The sequence below is a fragment of the Pseudochaenichthys georgianus genome, chromosome 8 (assembly GCF_902827115.2).
Source record: "Pseudochaenichthys georgianus chromosome 8, fPseGeo1.2, whole genome shotgun sequence".
Lineage (NCBI taxonomy): Eukaryota > Metazoa > Chordata > Actinopteri > Perciformes > Channichthyidae > Pseudochaenichthys > Pseudochaenichthys georgianus.
Window position 1 is genome coordinate 21,538,451 of NC_047510.2, and position 22,045 is coordinate 21,560,495.

Sequence of the window (22,045 nt, forward strand, 5' to 3'; positions counted from 1 at the left end):
ATCTCTTCTCCATTCAGCTTTAGTTCTCCATATTTAGCACAATTTATTTACTGACTTGAATGTAAACTATAACTTTAATCAGAGTTTTCCTGGTTTAAATCTTACGCTTATAGTGCTTTTTTAATCCCCCTACATTGAATTCATGACCACAATTATTGTGCTGATTATACAGAATGTAAGACATATTCATGTTTGCAACATTTCTTGTAGATGAGAAGGAAAAATATCATTACGTTCTGATTTGTTTTGCATTCAGTAATTTCAACACATGGCTGCAGTATGATTCATTTATTAATGAAATCTCAGATCAAAAATGTACATTAATACATAACTTTTACAGCTTAATGTTTTAAAGACTTGTATAATAAATAAGTGAAATGGTACATGGAAATTAGCATGTCTTCAATCTAATGCAAAAAGGCGTCAAACTAAGCTAACTCTAAAAGTGAGAGGTGTACAGTTTTATAAAGAAGTAGTCTTCATCCCTGGCCCAGATGTCGGCCTCAGTCTCCTGCACAGTCTGCGGACTCCAGAGTGAGGAGGACGTCCGCTTTGCACTTAAAGGATCCCTTGTTCTCCTGGAACAGTTCGCAGCTCTGCAGGTCAGGTGTGATGTCTTTGATGCAAACAGGCTGTTGGGAGAGAAAAATAGAAATGATGCTCTTATCTTTAAACAAATGTTACCTTTTAAGTAAAGTACACTTAAATCAGTCAAATAGTGTCATTTTGATTCCCTAACATACTATATATTCCTGAAGAATATTATGCCAGTATGGAATTGATATGGACAACATCACAATACTTATTTTTCTCCTCTTCCTCGCACTGCAGCACAATTACTTGGTATGTACTACCTCGATGTTTCCATTTTTTTTTACTTTATTCTAATTCTCATTTGAAATGGAACTTCACTGACCTTTGTTCTATACTAGATTTGACAGTTGCATTTAATACTAACTTTGCAGACTGATTTAACATTTCAAAAACATTATTTCAACTTATTAAATGTAATATTATTCTTTAAAGGACGGTATAAAATGATCTCAACCTCTACCAGCAACATCAGATGCTTAATATATGCCTCAGTAATAAATATAACACCTGAAAGTGCAATTGTGCTAAATAATGAGCCCCTTTATGCTGTTCATTTTATATACAAGACTTTAAATTATAATTAAGTTGTTGTGAATCTTAATGAACTTCTACCATCTTATCCATCCAGCTTTCTTTACATTTGCTAATAGTAAATTCAATGGTGCTGAGTCCTGCCTGAATTACCATGAGTGCAGATGTAGAGGATCTTTGGTTTTATAAAGATATACATTGATACAAATAATGTATAGTTTGGTCATAATATTATTCTACATGCTAGCCTCACCATTGAGTGCAATGTTAATAGTCAAGTAATTTCTAGTTTCAAGCCTGGGCTTTTTATTGAATTTCTTTAGCATCTGATTCTGTAGCATTTGTAATTTGAATGGAAATTGCCTTCGCCAAGTTACCAGTCGCCATGCGTAATGCGTAAAACTGCAAGCCATCCCACCCAACCCCACTCACCATCGTCTTCAGGATGAAATTGTTCCGAGTGAGTTCGGGGAACACGCTGTTGGTCGCCAGCTCGTCGCTGTCTGACGAGTCCAGCTCGGCTCTCCGGGTGTACGGGGATCTGCGGATACCGGACAGCAACCCGGACGCCCTGCCCACCGAGTAGTAGCTCGGGCCAGCCACCTGCTTGTACCATGCCTGCGTCGGACTGCAAGCCACCAGCGCGGAGATGATCACGATGGGCAGCACGAGTTTAGCGTGCATTTCCATGTCGAGAACTGAGGCTTGCTCCTGCGCTCCTCCAACTCTCTGGTGGTCCTTGCTGTCACCGCTTCACTCTTTATAGGGACCCCGTGATCATCCTCTCACACTTTCGTCAACGCAAACGGCTCAGGAGGGATGGGGTGGGGTTGATTTACACACGACGCACCTCAGATAAACCCACTACTCCTGGCTAACTTTAAGCCATGTATTATTTTATAGAAAAGCAATTGGGAAGTCTCGTGTAATAAGTCAAAGCAGGTGGTGTAAAATAACTATTTTTTTTAAATAACATTTTTGTTATTAATAGAGATTTATAGAATACACATTTTCGCCTTCCAATTACTCAAACGTAAAAGTGCACATTATGATGGACTATTTCAGATGTTTTATTATAAGCTCTATAAGTCTGATGTACTGTTAACATTTTTCACCACCAACTATTTAAAAGTAATGTCAACAATACAATATATTTTAAACTGTGCATGACAATGACTGTGCTCAGACCACATCAAAGAAACATAATTTCCACAGGATGTGTTTTCTCCATTCAGTGCTTGTTTCTCACACGGAAACAGAAAAAGCTCAAGTCCTATCTCGATTTGTTTTGTTCCATTACAGGAAACTACACCCCATGAGAAGCAACTGGAGACAGAGATTGTGCATCTTTAGGCCATTAACAATCCATGCATAGCTCTCACAAACAAATCATTTATTTTTTGACTTACTCACTCAAGCTGTCACTGAAAACATGTGCATTGAAAAAAAAAACTTGACATGGACTCTGATTCCACTTTTTCTGGCAGGTAGGTACAACATTTACATAATTTAATGTTTTATTAAAATGATAATAATCTTACAGGATATGAATGAATCAATCTCTTTCAGGTATTTTCTGCAATACATGCAAGGTGATATATCAGCAGCAGCGTATCTGTGCAGTGAAAGGCTCGTCCGTTATCATCCCTTGCTCCTTTTACTGTCCTGAACCCCTGAGAGTGAAAGGATTGAGGTGGGTTCATGCCAAGTCTCATTTAAAGGGAACTTTAATATATGGCAGTAACTTTAAAACAGCTGCCAAAAGGTTCCATTTTATTCAGGACAATCGACAAAATTGTTATTTGAAAATACACCCAGTGGAGCGAAATGATGCAGGAAAATATACGTTCAGGCTTACAACTAACTCCAAAGAGTTCAAATGGAGTCATCAAGTTGGCTCAACATTAAAAGTTGTTGGTAAGTTGCTTTTCCGTAAAATAACTGATGAACACTCTTCAATCTGTCTGGTTTGAAACTAAAGCCATACTTAACTTTTCTAGATTTGAAAGTCTCTGTGACAAATCCTGATGGAAACAGAGCAACGCAGGAAGGCGATTCTTTGAATCTCACTTGCACACACAGCTGTGATGGCGGTAACCTTTCATCGGCCTTCACCTGGTTTAAAAATGGAGAACACATCAATGAAGGATCTATTCTTTATTTAAGCAACATGTCTTCCGAAAACACTGGAAACTACATTTGTTCTCTAAAAACACACACAGGAGCCACTTCAGGAGCCATATATATTGATGTTGAATGTAAGTATGGACACAAGTTCAACACTTTTACATAATTTGAGTTGACTAATTTCAGATATGATTTCTCTGACAGTAAATCTTTTTTTCCAGATGGCCCTAAGAACACATCAGTGTCTGTCAGTCCGTCGATGGAGGTAGACGCCGGGACAAACATCAGCTTGATCTGCAGCAGCCATGCAAACCCCCCAGTGGAGAATTATACTTGGTTTAGAGTAGATGCTAACTTTAGTAAGGATGTCGGACACCAGCCTGTGTTTTTTCCTGATGATGGTGGCAAGTATTTATGCTGTGCCACCAACAAACACGGAAGCCAAAACTCCTCTGTTGTGGTTTTAAAGATAAAAGGTGAGTAGTTTAACATTATTAATATTACCAGCAATTGCAATATTAGCCATGTTGTAAAATAATTAAAAGTTTAAAAGAAATCTAAAAGTTGTCAAAAAACAAAGAAATGTACTGTTATGTTACTTATGTCGGGGATGAATAAGACCCAAGAAAACCTCAAATGAAACATTTTTGTATTATTATTTATTAAATACAGTATAATGTGTTAAAATACTTAGCCCTCTGCCTTGTTTCACAGCATATTGGACAACTCTCCCCAGAGATGTACTTATCATTACTGCTATCGCTGTGCTTCTCATTGTGATTGCTCTTATTGGCATCAGAAGGTAAGCTTTTATTGATTTTTGATGTCACAATTTCCTTTTCTGAAACGTAGATAAGGAAAGGAGCACACTCACTAAGAGGGTGAGGCCTGTATGAAGGACTAGATATTTTTTTGTGTCACTGAGCAGCGGGGAAGTACATGTGTAGAAACATGCAAGTACAGACATTCATACTTAATGAGGAAAGTAATGAGTCTCATCCATTGGCCTCAGATAAACTCAAGTCCCATAAGCAAGTGCCATTGCTGATTGAAAGTATCTCCTGGCTTTCGATAAACATGGCCTGATGTGGCAAAAACTACGACAGACTGAAAATGAGGTCCTTGGAATGTGTTATTCATTGCTCAGTGGTCTGCTGATGTATATCACAGCTTTGGTTATGCCTTCTAGCATTGTCGTGATTCTATTTATCTGTTACAGATTCCACAAAGCAAGTACCTGGACAACAGAGACAGGCTGTGAAGAGGAAATACAGGTCGTTGTTTTTGTTTATTCAAGACTGCATTCTAGTCTATATTATATTACAATTATAGAAATCTGTTGCAGTTCAGTTTGCACAGAGTTCAGCAAAAGAAAGGCACTTCAATCCCTATCTTAAGTCTCTGCTGTATGACAGACACCATGATGGGAAAACACATGACATTGTTTTTGTTGTATGGGTATTACTGAAGCTCATGATAAAACCATAAAGGCAACATTTCACTACATTGTTCAACATATTCTATTTTAGGATTGTATGGAGAATACAGACTATGTCAACTGGCTCAGCTGTGACACTAACCAATCACAAGAGGGACATCCGAGTGAGGGGGGAGCAGAAGTCATCTATACGACTGTATACTTCAATCACAGAAACACGTTTGTATTTTAAAATACATCTTATCAATGTTTTCAATATTGTTGCATTGGAGCTACATGTGTTGATTGATCATATCATCTGCAGGGAGCAGCAGATGGACTTCCATACTGAATAAGATGTATTAGCATCATTGTGTTCAGGTAAAGCTTTTGAAAGATTGACTCATTATTATGTATTTTCTTTTACATAAAACACATTAGAAACATTTTTGTTCTCTTTTTAAGGAACCAACTGTCCAAGCTACCCTTCAGATATAAAGCCTCCCTCACTACGATATGTGAAGAAATTGTGTTTTGATTGGTTTATGAGTTTGTTTGGAAGTATGTGAAATAAATATGTATTTTCTGCAATAAAGGCTTTCCAACTTTTTTCAAATGCAGTTGTTCTTCAAAAAGACTTTGATGTGTTAAATGTATGATATTTAACAGCTGGTGTTCTGTATTAGTACAGTATATACAATGTACAGGTTCAACTACAGATCACATATTGCATGCCTATATTATAATTTTGCATTTGAACACTAAATGACCAAAAGTAAACATAGATAGTGAATACAATAGAAATGCTTAAATAATTGAGTACTTGCTAGATAAGTACTTTGTGTTTTTAAAAAAAATCACAATACCACAGTTCTGTGCTGTGTCGACAAGACAGCAACATCATAACGGCGTGACATTTCCTCTAAGCAGGGCCTGGTTTCATGTTTACCGGCACTCGGGTTACAATTTAAGCCAAGCCAGTCTGTGGTGTGAGTGACCTGATTTGAGGGGATTTTATAAACCGATACAACACTTTACATTACAATAAAGGAAGCTTTGCTCAACAGAAGAAGAAGAAGAATAGGAGAAAATACACGCTAACTCTGGAAACAGTTAATGTAGCCTGCAGAAACTTGAAGATCAAAAAGCATTTTAAGGATTACTTGACTAAACTTGAGTATATGGCATACAGCAGGGGTCGGCAACAGGCGGTCCGGATCCGGACCCAGACGCCGACCTATACGGACCCGAGCTATAATCAATACATTAATAGGGGATTTTTCGGTGCCTCCCGCTTTTGTAACGCTGATTTGGGTGACTTGTATAATTCGTGGAGAACCGAAGAGTTTTCGACTGACGGACAACTTCTCACTTCACAAAAGAAGAAGAAATATAGACCGCAAAAATAATTAAACAAGCGAGTACCTGTTTTTCCTGGCCAAGGACAGGTTCCTTGAACACAACACGAGCGTAACCTGTCTTCCGTGTCTTCACGTGGTATATGTCTCGTCTGAAAGGAGTGCTGAGCACCGGAACGCCGCTCCAGCCCTTAAAATATTGCATATAAGGATAATAATCCATAAAGAGCCGTACACACGCCGCAGTGTTTGCGTGGCTGTGTCTTTAGTTGTAAACACAGTGGCGATCTGTTGTTATTAGCATCTGGTTAGCTAGCTATGCTAACGAATTTAAAGAGCTTTTCTACAACCAGGTGGAAGAGAGCTATCTCCTGAGAGGCTCACATATCCTCAGTGGGGTTAAGGCACACCTTGATATGGTCATTATAGTTATTAATGAGACTAAATGAAAAACTGGTATAAAATACTATATGACAGTAACAAAAAAGTTGTTAAAAATAACAAGAATAGAGTTTAAAAGGGGAGTGATTTGTAAAATATCCAAAAAGAAAAATATGCTTACAGTTCTGTTTCATATGGATGTTGAGAGATGTATCCATAGATCTCTTAATGTTGCTCTCAAAGTGTACCAGATTGATGCTTTTAACTTCAATATTTTAAGCAAAGGTTGAGTTCAATAATTTGTACGACCCTCGGAGGATGTTGTAAAAATTGAAAGGAAAAAGGTTCCCCACCCCTGCTGTAAATAATAATAAAAACCCTTGATTTTTAACTTAAAGGTGGGGTAGGTAAGTTTCAGAAACCGGCTCGAGATACACTTTTTGTTATATTCCATGGAATGCTCTTAACATCCCGATAGCAATGAATAGCTTAAGTGCTTTGACAAAAAATCCATAAAAAAATGTCATCTGTAGAAGCCGTAATACTGTAAAAAGTACAACTTGACTCCATGTCAGCCCAGATTTACAAACTCCTGGCAGGACAAGCTCAATTCTCACACTGAATTTAAAAAAAGTGAGTGGGGGACTGCAATATAAGAGGGAAAGAAAGAGAAACTTTGAAACTGTTCAATTGTTATGATGTGTAAAGACTGATATTGTTCTATAATCGGCTGAAACTGTTAAGTCATGATGTGAAACGGTTAACAAAGAAAAAGGGACACTCAAGCTGCTGCTACACTTTATTTATCTAAAATTAAGCACTTTTAAGATGCACATATTTTCAAAAGCTATTTTATTTATTTTCTCTATTTTATTTGTAAATGCAGCCCGAGAGGAACATTACACATATCCACAGTATTTAATGTTAATTGACAATAAATATTGTTGTTTTTGAATTGTACTTTCTTTATTTGATTGGCAGTCAGTTGTTGATTATGCAGACGTTGATAAAGCTACAGGTCACTTCAATATATATCACACTAATTCATGAAGCAAGTTAGACATTTTGATGTTCCGGACCTTTGCATGGGGACATTTTCTCTAACTGGACCTCGTTGAATTTTAGTTGAAGACCCCTGCCATACAGGTAGCACTGTCATTGTATCTACTATTATCTATACAGCATATGTATACTGTTTGTAATTCATTATAATACTGCTGCACTGAGGTTGTCTGCAAACATGTTAAAGTTATTAGAAGCAATTTAAACCAACTTGAACTTGAACTAAGTCATTTTTTCTTTTGTTCGTTTGTTTAGTTTATTAACATGTTCAATAAATCAACTAACCAAGGGAAGGAAATGGCCAAAGATAACTATTGAGATAACTATGTTAACTGTCAACGATTTTTAAAATAATATTATGTTGCAATGGAGGCATATGTTTTCATTTACTGTATCTCCTGCAGGGGGGAGCAGATGGATTCTCATGATGATGATGAAGGTGTGATTTACTGCACAGTGTGCAGGTAAAGCTCAGCGAGCACTTGCACGTTTCAACAATAAAAGACAGTGCAAATACAATTTTCTTATTTATTTCTCAGGGACCAACTCTTTGAACCTCCATATATTAAAAAAACTCTCTAATTAGACAACACGCATACTTCTTTCACACTAACTGGATACAAAATGTGCCAAAGTATCACAAAATGTTACATCAACAATATTTTGTGTGTCTTTTAGTGTTTCTATCCAGACTAATTACTGTTGATTAAACAGAAGACAAGGGCAACAAAAGCAACTTTAAGATTAATGTTAGCGTTAACAAATATACACCAACCTCACACCTTGAAAATAGTTTTCTGATGGCACCCAAAATGATTGTCAAATAAGCAAACATATCTCAAGGTTTCAAAGAGACAACAAAGTTCAGCTACATGGCATTCAATGTTTTATCTTGATTCAGCTGAGTGGCCAATAGACATGAGTAAACTCCATCTGACACTATCCTTACAGCTTTTCAAGAGTGTCCACTCGGCTGATTTTATTTTAACTTGACTTGTGCGTGCATGTATTTCAGTACATTTTTAATTTATTTGTTGTGTATAGGGACACTTTTTTGAACAAGTTGCAAAGTGAAGACTGGTTTCAACACCTTTGTCACAATCTCCTGACCTGGGAGTGCAGTCTAAGTAACCTTGGTAACACGCCCGCACAAAAGGAACCTGGAACCTTCAAGATAGGTGTTTCAGCAAGATGAGTTAGGTGACTCATCATCGTCCACGTATTAAATCCTTTGGTGAAGAGGAGAAGTCTAGTTTCCGAAAAAACAAAAACTTTCATATATCTGCTCTTTTGCATCTCACCCAGACTTTCTGGTTAGTCTGCCCTCTGCTGACAGTTTAAGAGTATAGCATCCTAAATGGTAAAAGTTGAGCCTTCAAAGTTTTTAAAGCAGGGGTGTCAAACTCATTTTAGTTCAGGGGCCACATACTGTACATCACACAACTTCAAATGGTTCCCTTTGTTTTGGTGCAAGACAGTACAAGTAGCCTACATTCAGAAAATGTTCACATTTAATGAACTGTCTTTTACAAATTGAATTATTTTACATTCATTGTCCCATTTGTGTAGTAATCCTAACCACCTTAATTGACACCACCATACAAACTAAAGTGGGTACTATTAAGGAAAAAGGTTAAGTTAGTGTAGAAAAATGAATACATACTAAATGTAATCTGTAATTTTTACACTTTGCAATGTCATCCCGCAGGACACCCCTGTTCTAAAGCGTGCAACACACAACCTCCCTCAGTGGAAAAGTGGGTGTCATGGGAGAGCTGAAGAGAAGCAAAGCACATAACTGGATTAAAGGATTAAAGGTCATATCAGATGCATCACATGGTCTTAAGACTTAATGTAACTGTTATGGAAATCTTAGACATAGTCAATACTGTGGAGATATACAATTAGAATGATCAATCAATAAACTGGTGAAACAAACAGAGTTGTCTTTCTGGTTCTTTATTCGAAGCTTCGAAGGTACAGGTCTCACAGAGTACAGAGTATTCTGGAAGAGTGCACACAGTGTGTGTAGGTTTTATAGGATCTTGACAGTTCAACAACACTTCGTCACCTGTCACTGTGGCAGGGCTGGATGGAGAGATAACCTGCTTTCCAGAGGAACAGAAACTGTACATTGCTAATATAGTAAATCAGGAACTGGTTAAATACAGATGGAAGTGAGGAAAGCAGGAACTCATTGTGGGTTAAAGACAGATGGAAGTGAGGAAAGCAGGAACTCATTGTGGAACAGGGAAAAAACACATGAACTTGTTCAAGACATTGTGCTTCACCCCCAGACATTCTTAAGGTTAATCATAAGTTGAACAAAGGACATTAACTGAAATACATCATCATGGAACTACTGCATTTGATTTTACCATATTAGGTAACATATAAAGTTTGCACATCATATAAAGTTTGCACTACATATAGAGTTTGCACTACATTATAAAGTTTGCACTACATATACAGTTTGCCACTACACTACTTTGAGGACATGTTATGCCGTGGAAGTCGGCTCACTTAATACGCACACTTTAACACATCATGGAGGAATTTCTAGTAGCCTGAAACCTGAGTTATCTGTGATTTGAACTGCTGTGGTGTCCTTGCTCAAAGTCAAATTCAAAGTAAAAGACAGTCACATGCATCCTTTCTATATGAGCCTTAATGCGCTGTGACCATATAGTGAATGCACTGAACAGAGTAAAAAAATGCATGCATGGTTGGGTAACAATATCCTTGGAACAATCCTAGTTTAGGAGAAAGGTAGGCAAAACTCAAAATGTATCATTTTAAATGCATCAAAAAGTATACATGACTGGACGTCAACAACATGTCACAAAAGGTTTTCTAATGAGAGCACTACAGACTTGATAATATATGAACCAGTGTCTTAAGAAACCTTTTTATCTTCTTAAAAAAATCACACAATCTCCCAAACAAATATGTAACTAAATCACTTGATGGCTCATGACTCCATATCAGCCAACCATGCTTTCCATTGTCCATTCATAATAGGATCGCATAATTACCTCTTTGATTGTGCAATAATCAGATAGTTAGTCTGTTCTTGTGTTAAAAAGTAGCAAAAAGTATTAAAGGCGTACTTGTTTATGTATCAACATTAGAATTATTGAATTGTGTCAGAGTCCTTATAAGTAACCTTGCACACTTGTGCATGCACATTTGCTCTGGCCTTCTACCCATAATTAAAAATACTGATATGAGTAATTCAGAAACATTATTAGCTGACGCCCATTTCCAAGAAAACGAAACTTTATAGCACATGCGGAAATGAAACAACAGTAGACCTGGGACTCTGTCGGAGCATCTACAGCAGATATGACTCCTGAGGGTTTCTTTTCAAAAACAGAAGAAAGATGACGCATCCAGCTCAGGTAGGACTGCTAACAAGGTTGTTACTGCTTTATAGAAAACTACATGTCAAGACGACATATTTCGACAAACAAGAAATAAACGTATTGTCCTATTAGCTAGAGTAGCTATCAGACCTCGCTGTCACTGGACATTTCTAACTAAGGATGTGATCAAATGTGGTGTTATCTCAGATTACACTGTCCTTTCACCTGCAAATGCTATTGCTTTTCTGTTATTTAAGTCAGATAAACAAACAGACCCGGCTAGTGTTAGCTAACGAAACTGTCACGCAGCTAATTAGACAGGCTGTTAAATAACAAGTGGGTAAGCTAAGCTAAGCCAAAATGTAGTAAGGACACTTCTTTATTGTGACATATAACTGTTGCTGCAGTTGATACACGTGTCGTGATTAAACAATGATAATGGTAGAAGATGTGCTGCTGTGTGTTTATATAGTTAGCATGATCCGTTTTGACGCTGGCTTCGAAACAGGAAGTGACGCAACGCAGGATCTTTAGCAAGCAAACATGTGATTGGCGGAACTTTGGAGCCAAAGATCTTTTCGTGAACAAGAGGCATCACTCAAGTGAAATTTGAAGAACATTGTTCCACATTTTAGATTGTAAAGATAAGATGAGATAATTAATTGTATACTTTATTGATCCCAATTATGGAAATGCTTTCGTCACAGCAGCATAGATAAGACATAGCACATGAATTAGAGGTTAATAAAACACAATACAAATAAAAAACCTTTACTTTACACATATCAGCAGCAGTACAACTACATATGCAAAACCGTGAATATATATATCAATAATGAAGGATATATATCTATAGTATAGAGTATATATTGAAATATGATAACTCTCTCACCCCATCCAGATAGTACAATATTTGTCTTTAATAATTATGTAGTTTGGAGTACAAATAAAAACACAATCACCTAGTGTACACTACTCACACTGTCAACCCATATCTCCATATGATTTTCTTCGCATTGGACCTCTAGTTCATGCATATCTATATTGCAACATTAACCATTTGTTGAAGTGATTATGTCAAGCATTTTCATTAGATAAATCATCCCATATTTTCACAGTGAAAGAGAAAGTTGAGAGTCACACGATTTAAATATATTCAAATATGGAAAGTGAGTCTGCCCTATATTTCAAAGGCCCTGATGTTGATTTCTTAGCATGCCATTAAATCTTAGGAACATGTGCTAAATCCTGACCTGAACAGACAAAATGTGTATAACAACAGGAGCAAAGTGCAACATTGGGTTAGTATGAACAAGGCCGATGATAAAGTAGTTGTTTTTTTTACAGCATTGTTTTATAAGTCTTTTGTTTTTTCAACAGTAGCTGATAACTTGTGTGTCTACTATCTAACAGACAAGTAGCAAAGTTAAGACAGCATCCTGCCTTATTAAATGCACTGCCCACCTTGTCTACTGTACTGGCCTTTGCACCCTCAGAAAAAGTAATTTGGTGCAGCAGCATGTGATAAGTATTTCATGAAAAGGAACGTTTATTTATTTGTCTACTTTAGAGTATTTTCCACTTGTTTTGATGTGTTATTATTCTAAAGCATCGGCGTATATTTTAGAGCGCAGTAAGACCTCGCTGTTTCCTTCTCTTTGTCCGCGTGATTTTATTATTCGATGTTAGTTAGCGGGACTAAAGGTGGGCGTGCCCATAGGTGGCATGCAATGGTTCACTGCCACTCTGTTGCTTAGGGGTTATTTACCTTTCAGCCTCAAACCAAACGAAACGCTTATCGGTCAGTATGTGGGGCAAGTCTGCTCAAAGTCCGTGCCCGTGAATGGAACAGCTCTGCTGTTGGCGGTTGGTTTGCCAACTGAGCGCTGTTTCATGAGGCATCGAGTGTCAGAAATGAAAGTGAAAGGATTCTGCAACAGGGTGAGACCTGAATGTACAATTAAAGCAGTTAAACCTGTTACTTTCTTTTGCAGTGAACACTGACTTCTCAAGATGAAGTGCCCAGGTTGTCGCCATACTATTTCGGAGAAGAACGCCAAGTTTTGCAGTGAGTGTGGCCATAAGCTATCTGTTCAACCTGCAAACACTCAGGGTAAGTAACTTAGTAAGACATGTGGTTTAACATGAGTTATTTACATAGAGAAATTGAATGATGAGGTCCACACAATATAATGTTACGTGGTTAGAATGTTTTATTTGTTTATAAAACATCCATAATATGATTTAAAGAAGATAGAGCTTTTTTTATTTAAGCTGGTAGTCTAAATGGCATAATATTACCACAATCTTTGTTTTGAACATAAATAAATGTCACTCACTAAATGAAAAATAAAACAACTTGTTTGTAAAGAAATTACGAAGGATGAAAGCTGATTTAAGAAGTGGGTTCAACTTTTCAAACCCAAAATGTTTTCATATTGTCGTGACATGAACCCATTTGACATCATTTGTACTGTATGGTACTTTTGAATGTAAAATAGTTAGTGCTGGATATTAAATTAATAAAATAGGTTTGTCAAGTGTTAGTGTTATTCTCTTACCTCAAGATGGCATCGTCTCTTCATTATCTGTTCACACATGTTCAGACATCTGGACAAATTGAGATTAAACAAACAGCATGTGACATAATGATCAGGCTTTTGTGGGTTTTTTGTAACTTTTAATGAAAACAGAAGTAAAACAATTAATGTCATTTGGCTGGAATGCAAGTAAGACTTACAATGCACTGCCATTGTTTACCCTCCAAGCAGATGGCGCTTTGTAGTTATAATTCCTTCTAATTGTCACACTGGTTTATACATTTGTTCGGATCTAGTCCGACTTGTAACTCCATATATTTATTCCAGATACAAGAGATGAGCCCAAACCCTTGGTAGCAGACTCAGAAGGTACATCAGAGAAATCAGTTTCAAAAAATGTGGACAACAAAGAGTCCAATAAACAACCAAATGATGAGACCATCAGCAACCCAAAGAAAAAGGTGCGTGTAACTGTCGAACATTTGTTGTTGTTCTACACTACAGTGACTTTATGAGTCACAATGACATGTTAATGTAACGTGTAACCTACCCTTTTGCAATGGAAGTCTGCAAATGGTTATCCACAAGTCTTTGTGCTAGAGTTTAGTCAGAATGACACCTTCCTGTTTTTTATTTGCTATAAATGGAGTTATATGTTTCACCATTGTGCTAATTGTGCTGTTATTGCCTGTGATTATGTTGTACGCCATTTAGAAGAGCAATCAGAAGTAGTTTAGATCTTAAGAAATCTGAAATGTCTGCCATTAAAACAAAAAAACGTTTGACTCTACTTGATTGTGGCATAGTTTTACATTAGCAGTAAAGCAGTGTTTCTCAAACCTTTTCATACCAAGGACCACTTAACCAATAAAAAAACACTCGCGGACCACCTAACTCCACAAATATAAAAAAACACATGGTTTTTCTAGAACAGATTACAAATCGCCTGAAAATGGTACAAACAGGTGGCAACATGTGTGAGGAAGGTGTTGCCCTGAGCTATATCATGCAAACTTAAGCTTGCTCCATTGCGGAGATATTCCCGCCAGAGTGCGGAAACTTAAATGTATTTATTTATTTCAAATTTGAAATGTTACCAATATACTAACGGACCACTAGGGGGCGCTCACGGACCACCAGTGGTCCGCGGACCACACTTTGAGAAGCACTGCAGTAAAGGATGGTTTTGTAAAACTGATTTTCCACTGTCCGGTCTTCATAGAAAAAGAAGAAGAAGAGGAACAAAAAGAAGAAAGAAGACCCCTTGTCATTAGACCAAGACATGTCTCATCTCTCTCTGGGAGGCAGCCAAGGAAAGAAGACTCGGGGCGGGCCAGACTCTTCTGACAGTGAAAGCTCAGAAAATGCAATAAATGAGACACCAGAGTCCCTCCAAGATGGGCCCTCCTCACTAGAGAGCCAGCCTAGTTTAGTAGTAGCTGACATTCCTGCGGGCCCGTCTGAAGACAAGCAAGAGGTTCAGAGTGAAAAGGAGGCTTTAGCATTAGAGGCAAGAACTCCGATTCATTCTGGGGACACTCCAGGTATCACTGTTGAGGGAGAGAGCAATGCACTGAAATCAGCTCAGGATCAGGCTCCCAACACAGCACCAGCTGACACTCCGACTCCCATCTCAAAAGACAGCAAGAGTGAGAGCAAGACAGTAACTTCTCAGGCAGGTTCAGGCAAAGGGAACAAGGCAACAAACCTACAAGATGAAAAGACTGAAAAGAAAGGCTCAAAGAAAAAGAAAGACTTGGACACCACTAAACCACCTGCAATGGACCAGAATGCCAACGTAGAGAAAAATGAGAAGCAGACAGGACAAAGCAAACAGAAGGGAAAGAGTCAGCAGGAGCAGAAACAGAATCCGATGGTGTTTGGGCCTCAAACACCTTCAAAGGTAATGCAGACTAAAATGTATGAAAAGGAAATGTTATTGAATAAAATACGTTTTTTGGTGCAGAATGTTTATTCGTTTTTTTTTATTTGGTTCAAGTTGTATATTTAACATGCATGTTTAATGCTACTTTTTCCAGGCTGACCCCACAGGCTCCAGTGTCGACGCGGAGCAGACCCTGGGGGCTCAGCAGTCTGACAGCGAGAAGGACTCCACAGCAGAACAAACCCCTGACAAGGGAAGTAAACAGGACAGCAAGGAGCCCAGCACCCATGATGAGCCGCCCCCCGAAAGGTGAAGAAGCTCTCTCACACAATGGCACACATTTGCTTTGGATCAGTTTTATGTGTGTTATATAATCTCTTTTTATTTGTTCCTGCTTTTCAGGCTGACCAGGAAGAACAAGAACATTGCTGCACGGGAAAGACTCACAATTTACTTTCATGCAGTTCTCTCAAAGGATTTCAAATTTGATCCTGAAAAAGATCGTATCTTCATCAGGGCTGGGCTCCACATTGGAACGTGGAAAGAAGATGCAGTTGAGCTGTCTGTGACCAGGTATTATGCTTACGCTTATTCTTGGGTGCATCGTCAATTAAGCTCAGATGGTGGCCTAATATATGGGAAACAATAATAAATCCCTAAAATATTTTGTCTAAAGTCAAAGATGAATCTTGATTGGGCCAAATTTGACCCCGAGTCACCCCCAACAATGCTGCTGGGTCTTCCCAGACCTGAACACCAAATTATACACTTTTTGTTTTAGAGACCTTCAGACTTCGCTAAAATTGTCAAAATCAGTTTTTTTAGTGTTTATATAGCTGTTGTGGAGGATATCATGAAGCCTTGTTCCGAATTAAAAAAAACTAGAGCGTAGTTATTATATAATTTTAACTTGAAACGGGTCACGGGAGACCCGAACACAACATAAGGGTTAACACCACATACATTACATTTTACTTCCTTGTCTTCTTTCACAGGAATCTTGGAGAACATGGTTTTCTGGTTGAGGGCAGTCTGCCTACAATCAAAGCTGAAGCTGTATCTGTGTCAATACCGTACAAATATGTTGTCTATAACAAAAAAAAGAGGGAGTACGAGTACGAGTACATATACAAACAGGATTCTACTCACCAAACTACCAACAGGTGTTTGTTTGTGAAACCCGGCCTTGTCAATGAAGATGGTAAATGTAATGTTTACTTGGTTAAATTGTAATCATATTTGCCTGCACCCAAAGGGTATCTTATTGTTCTATAATGATGTATTTACTTTACACACATAACATTTCTGTTGTTTCTCATTTTGTAAAGGGGACTGGCATCAATATGATGACATCATTTGTGCCGAGCCATCGAAGAACATGCTGAAGCGCATTAAAGAAACGTTCTGGCCTGACCAAAGGAAGAATCTGATTGAAGGCAGAGAGATCGCAGGGAACATCATGCTGGAGTCCATATTTGATCTTCTCAGGATCTGGACTGATACCAATTTGAGAAGTTTTTTGATTCAGCTGAATCAGTTCTGTCAAGTTTATGGAGATCCTTTTGTGTATGAAGAAAAACAAAAGAAGTGGTACTCCTTAAACTATGGGGAAGAGGAGGTAAGTTCATAATCATTGTGTAAAGATACTGCATGCCCCCAGGTATGGCTAAACCATCTTACTCCTTACCTCTGCTTCTCTGGTATAATTTCCTAGGTGAGCAAAATGCTGAAAGAATTCATGCTGACAAAGGTTATTCCTCTGAGGAAGGATGGAGGTGGGGAGATGCTCTACACTCAGGATCGCATGAAAGCAGCTGTGATCATGCTCTATGTATGGAGACAGCATAAACTCAGACTGGACAATGGTGAACTCAATCAGCTCTGCAATATGCTCTGTTTACCCAAACGGGACAAAGAAGAGTTCCTCGGTTACTGGGCAGAGTTTTCTCAGGATGTCGCTATTCTCAACAAAAAGTAGGTAGCGATCTACACATTTAAGAGCAGCCAAAGATGTTTTTCTATTCAGATGCTCATACTATTTTCTTTGTTGTAGTCTGACAGATATGTTGGTGTATCTGATAAAAGCTGTGAAAACAGAGGGAATGCCTCGATGGATTCTGGTCCTGCCGCTCCTCCACCTTCTCAAGGGCAACACGAAGCCCTTTGAAGTACCAACTTCTGGAAACTCAAAGTATGGTGCAGCCTGGGCAGGTTTGCAAGGCCTTGACATTGGCACCTCATTATCATACATGAGCAGTCAAGAAAGGAAGTAAGAGTCCGATCTTCCAGTGCTTTTACTCAGAATAGATATTGCTGTACATGCATTTGATTTAATCATCTTTTTTTTTAGGTCTCTAGTGAATCTGATGAAAAGCCACAGTCACTTGATGGAAGTGGATGCACTTTTTGTGCGATCCTGCATGTTCCTGATCCCATTGGATGATCTGATGGAGTGTAACATCATTGACATCGAGCTGTTGGACATGCTTCATGTTTTCACTAACAAGGCTCCTCCGGATATTACGAGCAGTAACTACCAGGTGAAGTGGTAAACTAATCAAAATAATTAATTTCAGGGTTTTAGCAAGTTCCATTAAATTAATTAGTGTTTTTGGATTTCTGCTTTTCAGGCAGTATCTCACATTCTGTCACATATCCAAGGAAATCTTGTCGAAGAAAAGTACAGGTAATTTCCCTTTCTGAATTCAGTGCGTTTACAATTGATAGTTCATATTTTAAGACTTGTGCTTTGTTCTTTCCATATTTTTGAATGACTATTTGGCTTTGCATAACATGTGAATAAAATGGGTATATATGAATGATCTTTATGAACTTTGGTGCTTTAACCTTGTTTACTTTATTTTTCTTTATTATAGTTTGTTCACCGAGGCGTATAGGAGAGAATGCCTTGAAACATCAGTGAAACTGTTAGACAAGCTCTGCAAAGGAGTCAAACCGGCATATAACCAGAGCTACCCGGATATTCCTGTCATTTGCACGAATCTGGTTGCATCAGTGTCAGACTTTGTTCATTGTAACAATCCACAGGTATGTGAAGTGAATTGTTTGGACAAATAACATTTTATACATGATTGAATCTTGGTTATATCAAATACTGTACTATTATTTCTCATGAAGCAAGGAGAAGGAGAAAAAGAGCAGCAATATGTAAAAGACTGGATCTCTCAGGCGAAGGACATTATGAGAGGCTGGATCAGTCGATACTACAAACAGGGTCTGCTCAACAGGGCAATGTTATCCCTGTACCGAGTTGAGACCACAGCAGAGACGCAAGTGAGCAGTTTTATTTTGTAAATGAAACATAAAATGTACAGATAGATGCTCGCAACCAATTACAAAGCTGAACAATTGGTCTTATGTGTTTGATTGTGTTTAACAGATGTGGAACAACATCATGTCCATCGAATTCAAGGATAAAGATTGCACAAAAGTATGGAGAGAGACATTCACAATGGATTTTGAGGGCAAATACAAACAGGTAAGTGATACATCTTTTACACATCACTGTTCATTTTCTGTAATAAAAAAATATGAAATATATTCTCCATCTGCTTTTAGGAATCTCCTGTGGATCAAACTGAGTTTTACTGCACAAAGATAGAGGAACTCATTAAATCCTATCCACTCGTTGCTGCTAGTGTCGAGAGGTGTGCTCTTGAGGCTGTTACATCTTTATGCCAGGTTTGACAATTCTAACTTTACAACAGTCTATAACCTATTATATTGGTTCCTTGTTTTATTACAGTCCTAGCCGGATATAAAAGATTCACAGTAATGTTTACGACTGTTTTTCCTCATAATGTAGACTAAGTCTGAGGGGAAGCTGTTGGAGAAGTTCAAGGTAAACTGGAAGTTCGGAAAACTCATATCAGCCATTATCGAGAAATCCTGGCCAAAGGACCGTCAAGGAAATTATCAGGATGATGAACAATTGGTCCTTCAGCACCTACTCTCCTGGACTGCCGCCAAAGTCTATTTCAATCTACATGGTATCTCCGCTTGAATATATAAACCAATTTAAACATGTACACACCAAATAGAAATAATCTGTAGAGTTATGAGGTTTAATATACTTGTAAAAAAAGCCAGCTAACAGAAATAGACTCACTTAATGACCTCATGGCAAAAGATAAGCATTAGAATATTTATGTGGTTTTAGACAAAAAACTGCCATGTCATTTCTCTCATTGCAGGCGCAGATGAGAAGCTGATCAATGAGCTCTCTCAAGATGCCAGGGACCAAATCGCCATTGCAATATCATCATTCACAGCCATCAACAATCAACTGGTCCGTGGAACCATAAAGACCAGCCTGCTGAAAATCATTTTGGACAGGAGAGCCGCCTTCTTAGATCTGCTGAAGATTGGTAACACAGTCTGCTTCACATCACACCTATAACAAAATAAATAACCCCCCAAAAAATGCTATTTCATTTATCAAGCATAATTGTAACGTTGCGATGTGTGTGTTTGAATTGATATTTGACAGAATGCCTCTCTGAGAATGAACAATACAGGGATAATGGCAAAATGAAGAGGCTGTTACAATGCAGAGAGGATGAATTGAACAATGTGTACCATGAGAAGGAGCTTGTGGACATTGTCTTAACAATGAGCCACAAACTTGGGGAACATATGACAGGTATGGTGGAAAAACCTTCTGTTTGGTTTCCTTATCATAGTTGCAGCAGAGCTAACATATGCTTATTTCATTTCCATGACAGTTGATCTTGAGGACATGGAAGAGAGAAAGCATGTGGACGTGGAATCGATGCAGCTGGACCATTTTATGGAGGTTCATCCATTTGAACAGCTGTCCTCACCTAATGCGGGTGTTGTCACCTACTTTAATCTGGGTAAAAAAATCAAATACATGGGCGAGATCCTGTTGACCTTCAGAGACAGTCATATATTCAAAGTGTGTTGGGAGAATCAAGCCAAACTCATGGTTGCAGAAGAAATGGCAGACGCCGACCCTGGTGCACTTCAAATAGCGGACATTAATGCAACACCAGAAATGATACACGATGACATTTTCGAGCCTTGCTATGGTGAATACGAAGGCATCTACACTCGTCTGAAGAATGGCAGTATAAGGCTCGAGGAGGTAAACCAGCTTTTCCATGATTACAAGGGCAGGTACGAAGAGCTTGCAAAGGACCTGGACATCATGTGCAGAATTGATAAATCCACTGACAAACAGTGGATCCACGGCAGGGTTCAACAGATCGAGCAGTATCACGAACTTCATCTAGCTGTGGCCTCGGCTCAAATCATCATGAAGGTCAAAGAGGCGCTTTGCCTCCAGGGGGACTTCAGGGTTCTGGAGACACTCACTGAAGTTGTAAGTGGCTATGAACTAAGTATATTGCACCCAACAAAGATTCCACATTATGTGAAAATCAATACAGCTATATCTATTTTTTTTAATATTGTCTTTTCACATTCTTCTCCCTTCAGAGCCATGCAGACTTCCAGAACGAGCCGCTGAATCGGATTGACAATCACTTGATCCAGGCAAAGATAGTGCTGGTGGACATCACTGAGGCTCGCAGACTGTGCCTGCAGGAGCTGGGACTCCGAGGACACTTTGTAAACTGGGTTAAAGATTCACTTGAAGGTTAGAACAGTTACAATATGCTGTATTCACAAGGCTTTTATTGCTGATTCAGGCAAATTAGCTAAAACAATTATTATTTGCTTTCAGATATCAATGAGTTGAAGGTGTTCGTTGACCTGGCTTCCATCTCCGCGGGAGAGAATGACATGGATGTGGATCGTGTCGCCTGCTTCCATGATGCTGTCCAAGGATATTCTTCAATGCTTTATGAGCTCAAACAAGATGCTGGTTTCAACATCTTCAAAGAGGTGCTCGAGAAGCTCTGGAAAGCTTTGAAGAATGACAGCAAACTACCAGATAAACTGGTGAGAAAGCCAATACTTCTGAAATATTAAAGCTTAAAACGTACTTTTGTTAAAAATAACCCGTGTTGACATTGTTTCTCTGTTGTTATTGTACAATTTACTTTGTTACAAATGTGTTGAAGGAGACAATCCTCTGACATAAAATAATAATAGCGATCGCAAACAGTAAATTAACTACAAACACTCGTGTGAACGTGTTTATCATACAGTTAGGCTAATTGGGTTAACCCCGAGTATTTGTAATAGAAACGGAATATTAATCGGCACATTGCCAATCTTATCTTATCTTTTAGCGGGACAGTGCACGGCATTTGGAATGGCTGAAGACTGTGAAGGACAGTCATGGATCGGTGGAGCTGTCATCTCTTTCCTTAGCATCAGCCATCAACAGCAAGGGTATCTACCTCATCAGTGCACAAAATGTAAAAAAGGTAAATAACAAAATCCAAGATGATGGCAAACTTACATACATGACGTAGAGGTTGTCTCTGAGAAAGTTCCTACAGAATTATTTATGAGATTATATTTCTGTTTTTCGTTCCAGTTGAGTCTTGACTCCGCCCTGAAGCTGCAGATTCCAGAGGAGAATGATGAGGGTCAGAGGATGCGCTGCTATTCTCTTGAGGACCTGCGAGAGCTGCAGAACAAACTTATGCTCATGTCTGGCAAAGGGGATCAAGGGCAGAATGAAGTTGATCACTTTGCAGAGGTATATTGAAATTGTTCCATCATCGTTTATCAGCTAGGTCATTTCAGTTTACCATAGAACCACTTCTTCTATACAGTATGGGCTCATAATAATAATAATAACAATCCTATAATATTTTTTTTTCCAGTTT

At 38.3% G+C, this 22,045-nt stretch overlaps 3 protein-coding genes across 7 annotated transcripts in view; 2 read left to right on the plus strand and 1 right to left on the minus strand.

Moving 5' to 3' along the window:
* Positions 1–316: 316 nt before the first annotated feature.
* Positions 317–1,912, minus strand: LOC117450529 (neuropeptide B-like). The gene is made up of 2 exons (XM_034088346.2): positions 1,558–1,912; positions 317–632 (listed from the first exon to the last, which is right to left on the minus strand). The coding sequence occupies exons 1-2, from the start codon at positions 1,813–1,815 to the stop codon at positions 504–506; spliced, it is 387 nt and encodes a 128-aa protein (XP_033944237.1). The 5' UTR covers positions 1,816–1,912; the 3' UTR covers positions 317–503.
* LOC117450527 (B-cell receptor CD22-like) lies at positions 1,851–5,279 on the plus strand. Of its 3 annotated transcripts, none has more exons than XM_034088341.2 (10): positions 1,851–1,949; positions 2,428–2,612; positions 2,695–3,042; positions 3,126–3,383; positions 3,474–3,728; positions 3,967–4,054; positions 4,472–4,526; positions 4,782–4,909; positions 4,995–5,050; positions 5,135–5,279. In XM_034088341.2, the coding sequence occupies exons 2-9, from the start codon at positions 2,558–2,560 to the stop codon at positions 5,023–5,025; spliced, it is 1,218 nt and encodes a 405-aa protein (XP_033944232.1). In that variant the 5' UTR covers positions 1,851–1,949; positions 2,428–2,557; the 3' UTR covers positions 5,026–5,050; positions 5,135–5,279. The 3 variants fall into 3 exon arrangements, with proteins under 3 accessions (XP_033944232.1, XP_033944234.1, XP_033944233.1); XM_034088343.1 differs by having other exon boundaries at positions 1,867–1,949; positions 4,782–4,886; XM_034088342.1 differs by lacking the exon at positions 1,851–1,949 and having other exon boundaries at positions 2,417–2,612.
* Positions 5,280–10,775: 5,496 nt separating this feature from the next.
* Positions 10,776–22,045, plus strand: part of rnf213a (ring finger protein 213a) — a 31,032-nt gene continuing 19,762 nt past the window's right edge. For 2 of the 3 annotated variants that reach the window (XM_034088799.1, XM_034088801.1), the window contains exons 1-24: positions 10,776–10,871; positions 12,830–12,948; positions 13,703–13,836; positions 14,598–15,278; positions 15,415–15,569; positions 15,663–15,833; positions 16,256–16,461; positions 16,589–16,878; positions 16,975–17,234; positions 17,314–17,529; positions 17,611–17,800; positions 17,891–17,946; positions 18,137–18,308; positions 18,399–18,554; positions 18,661–18,759; positions 18,840–18,962; positions 19,087–19,270; positions 19,475–19,648; positions 19,771–19,923; positions 20,006–20,625; positions 20,742–20,901; positions 20,989–21,206; positions 21,500–21,637; positions 21,751–21,915. In XM_034088799.1, coding sequence (XP_033944690.1) covers positions 12,849–12,948; positions 13,703–13,836; positions 14,598–15,278; positions 15,415–15,569; positions 15,663–15,833; positions 16,256–16,461; positions 16,589–16,878; positions 16,975–17,234; positions 17,314–17,529; positions 17,611–17,800; positions 17,891–17,946; positions 18,137–18,308; positions 18,399–18,554; positions 18,661–18,759; positions 18,840–18,962; positions 19,087–19,270; positions 19,475–19,648; positions 19,771–19,923; positions 20,006–20,625; positions 20,742–20,901; positions 20,989–21,206; positions 21,500–21,637; positions 21,751–21,915 — 4,821 coding nt within the window. In that variant the 5' untranslated portion in view covers positions 10,776–10,871; positions 12,830–12,848. Of the gene's footprint in view, positions 10,872–12,528; positions 12,637–12,829; positions 12,949–13,702; positions 13,837–14,597; positions 15,279–15,414; positions 15,570–15,662; positions 15,834–16,255; positions 16,462–16,588; positions 16,879–16,974; positions 17,235–17,313; positions 17,530–17,610; positions 17,801–17,890; positions 17,947–18,136; positions 18,309–18,398; positions 18,555–18,660; positions 18,760–18,839; positions 18,963–19,086; positions 19,271–19,474; positions 19,649–19,770; positions 19,924–20,005; positions 20,626–20,741; positions 20,902–20,988; positions 21,207–21,499; positions 21,638–21,750; positions 21,916–22,045 lie in introns of those variants that run through there. The other variant, XM_034088800.1, reaches the window with a different exon arrangement.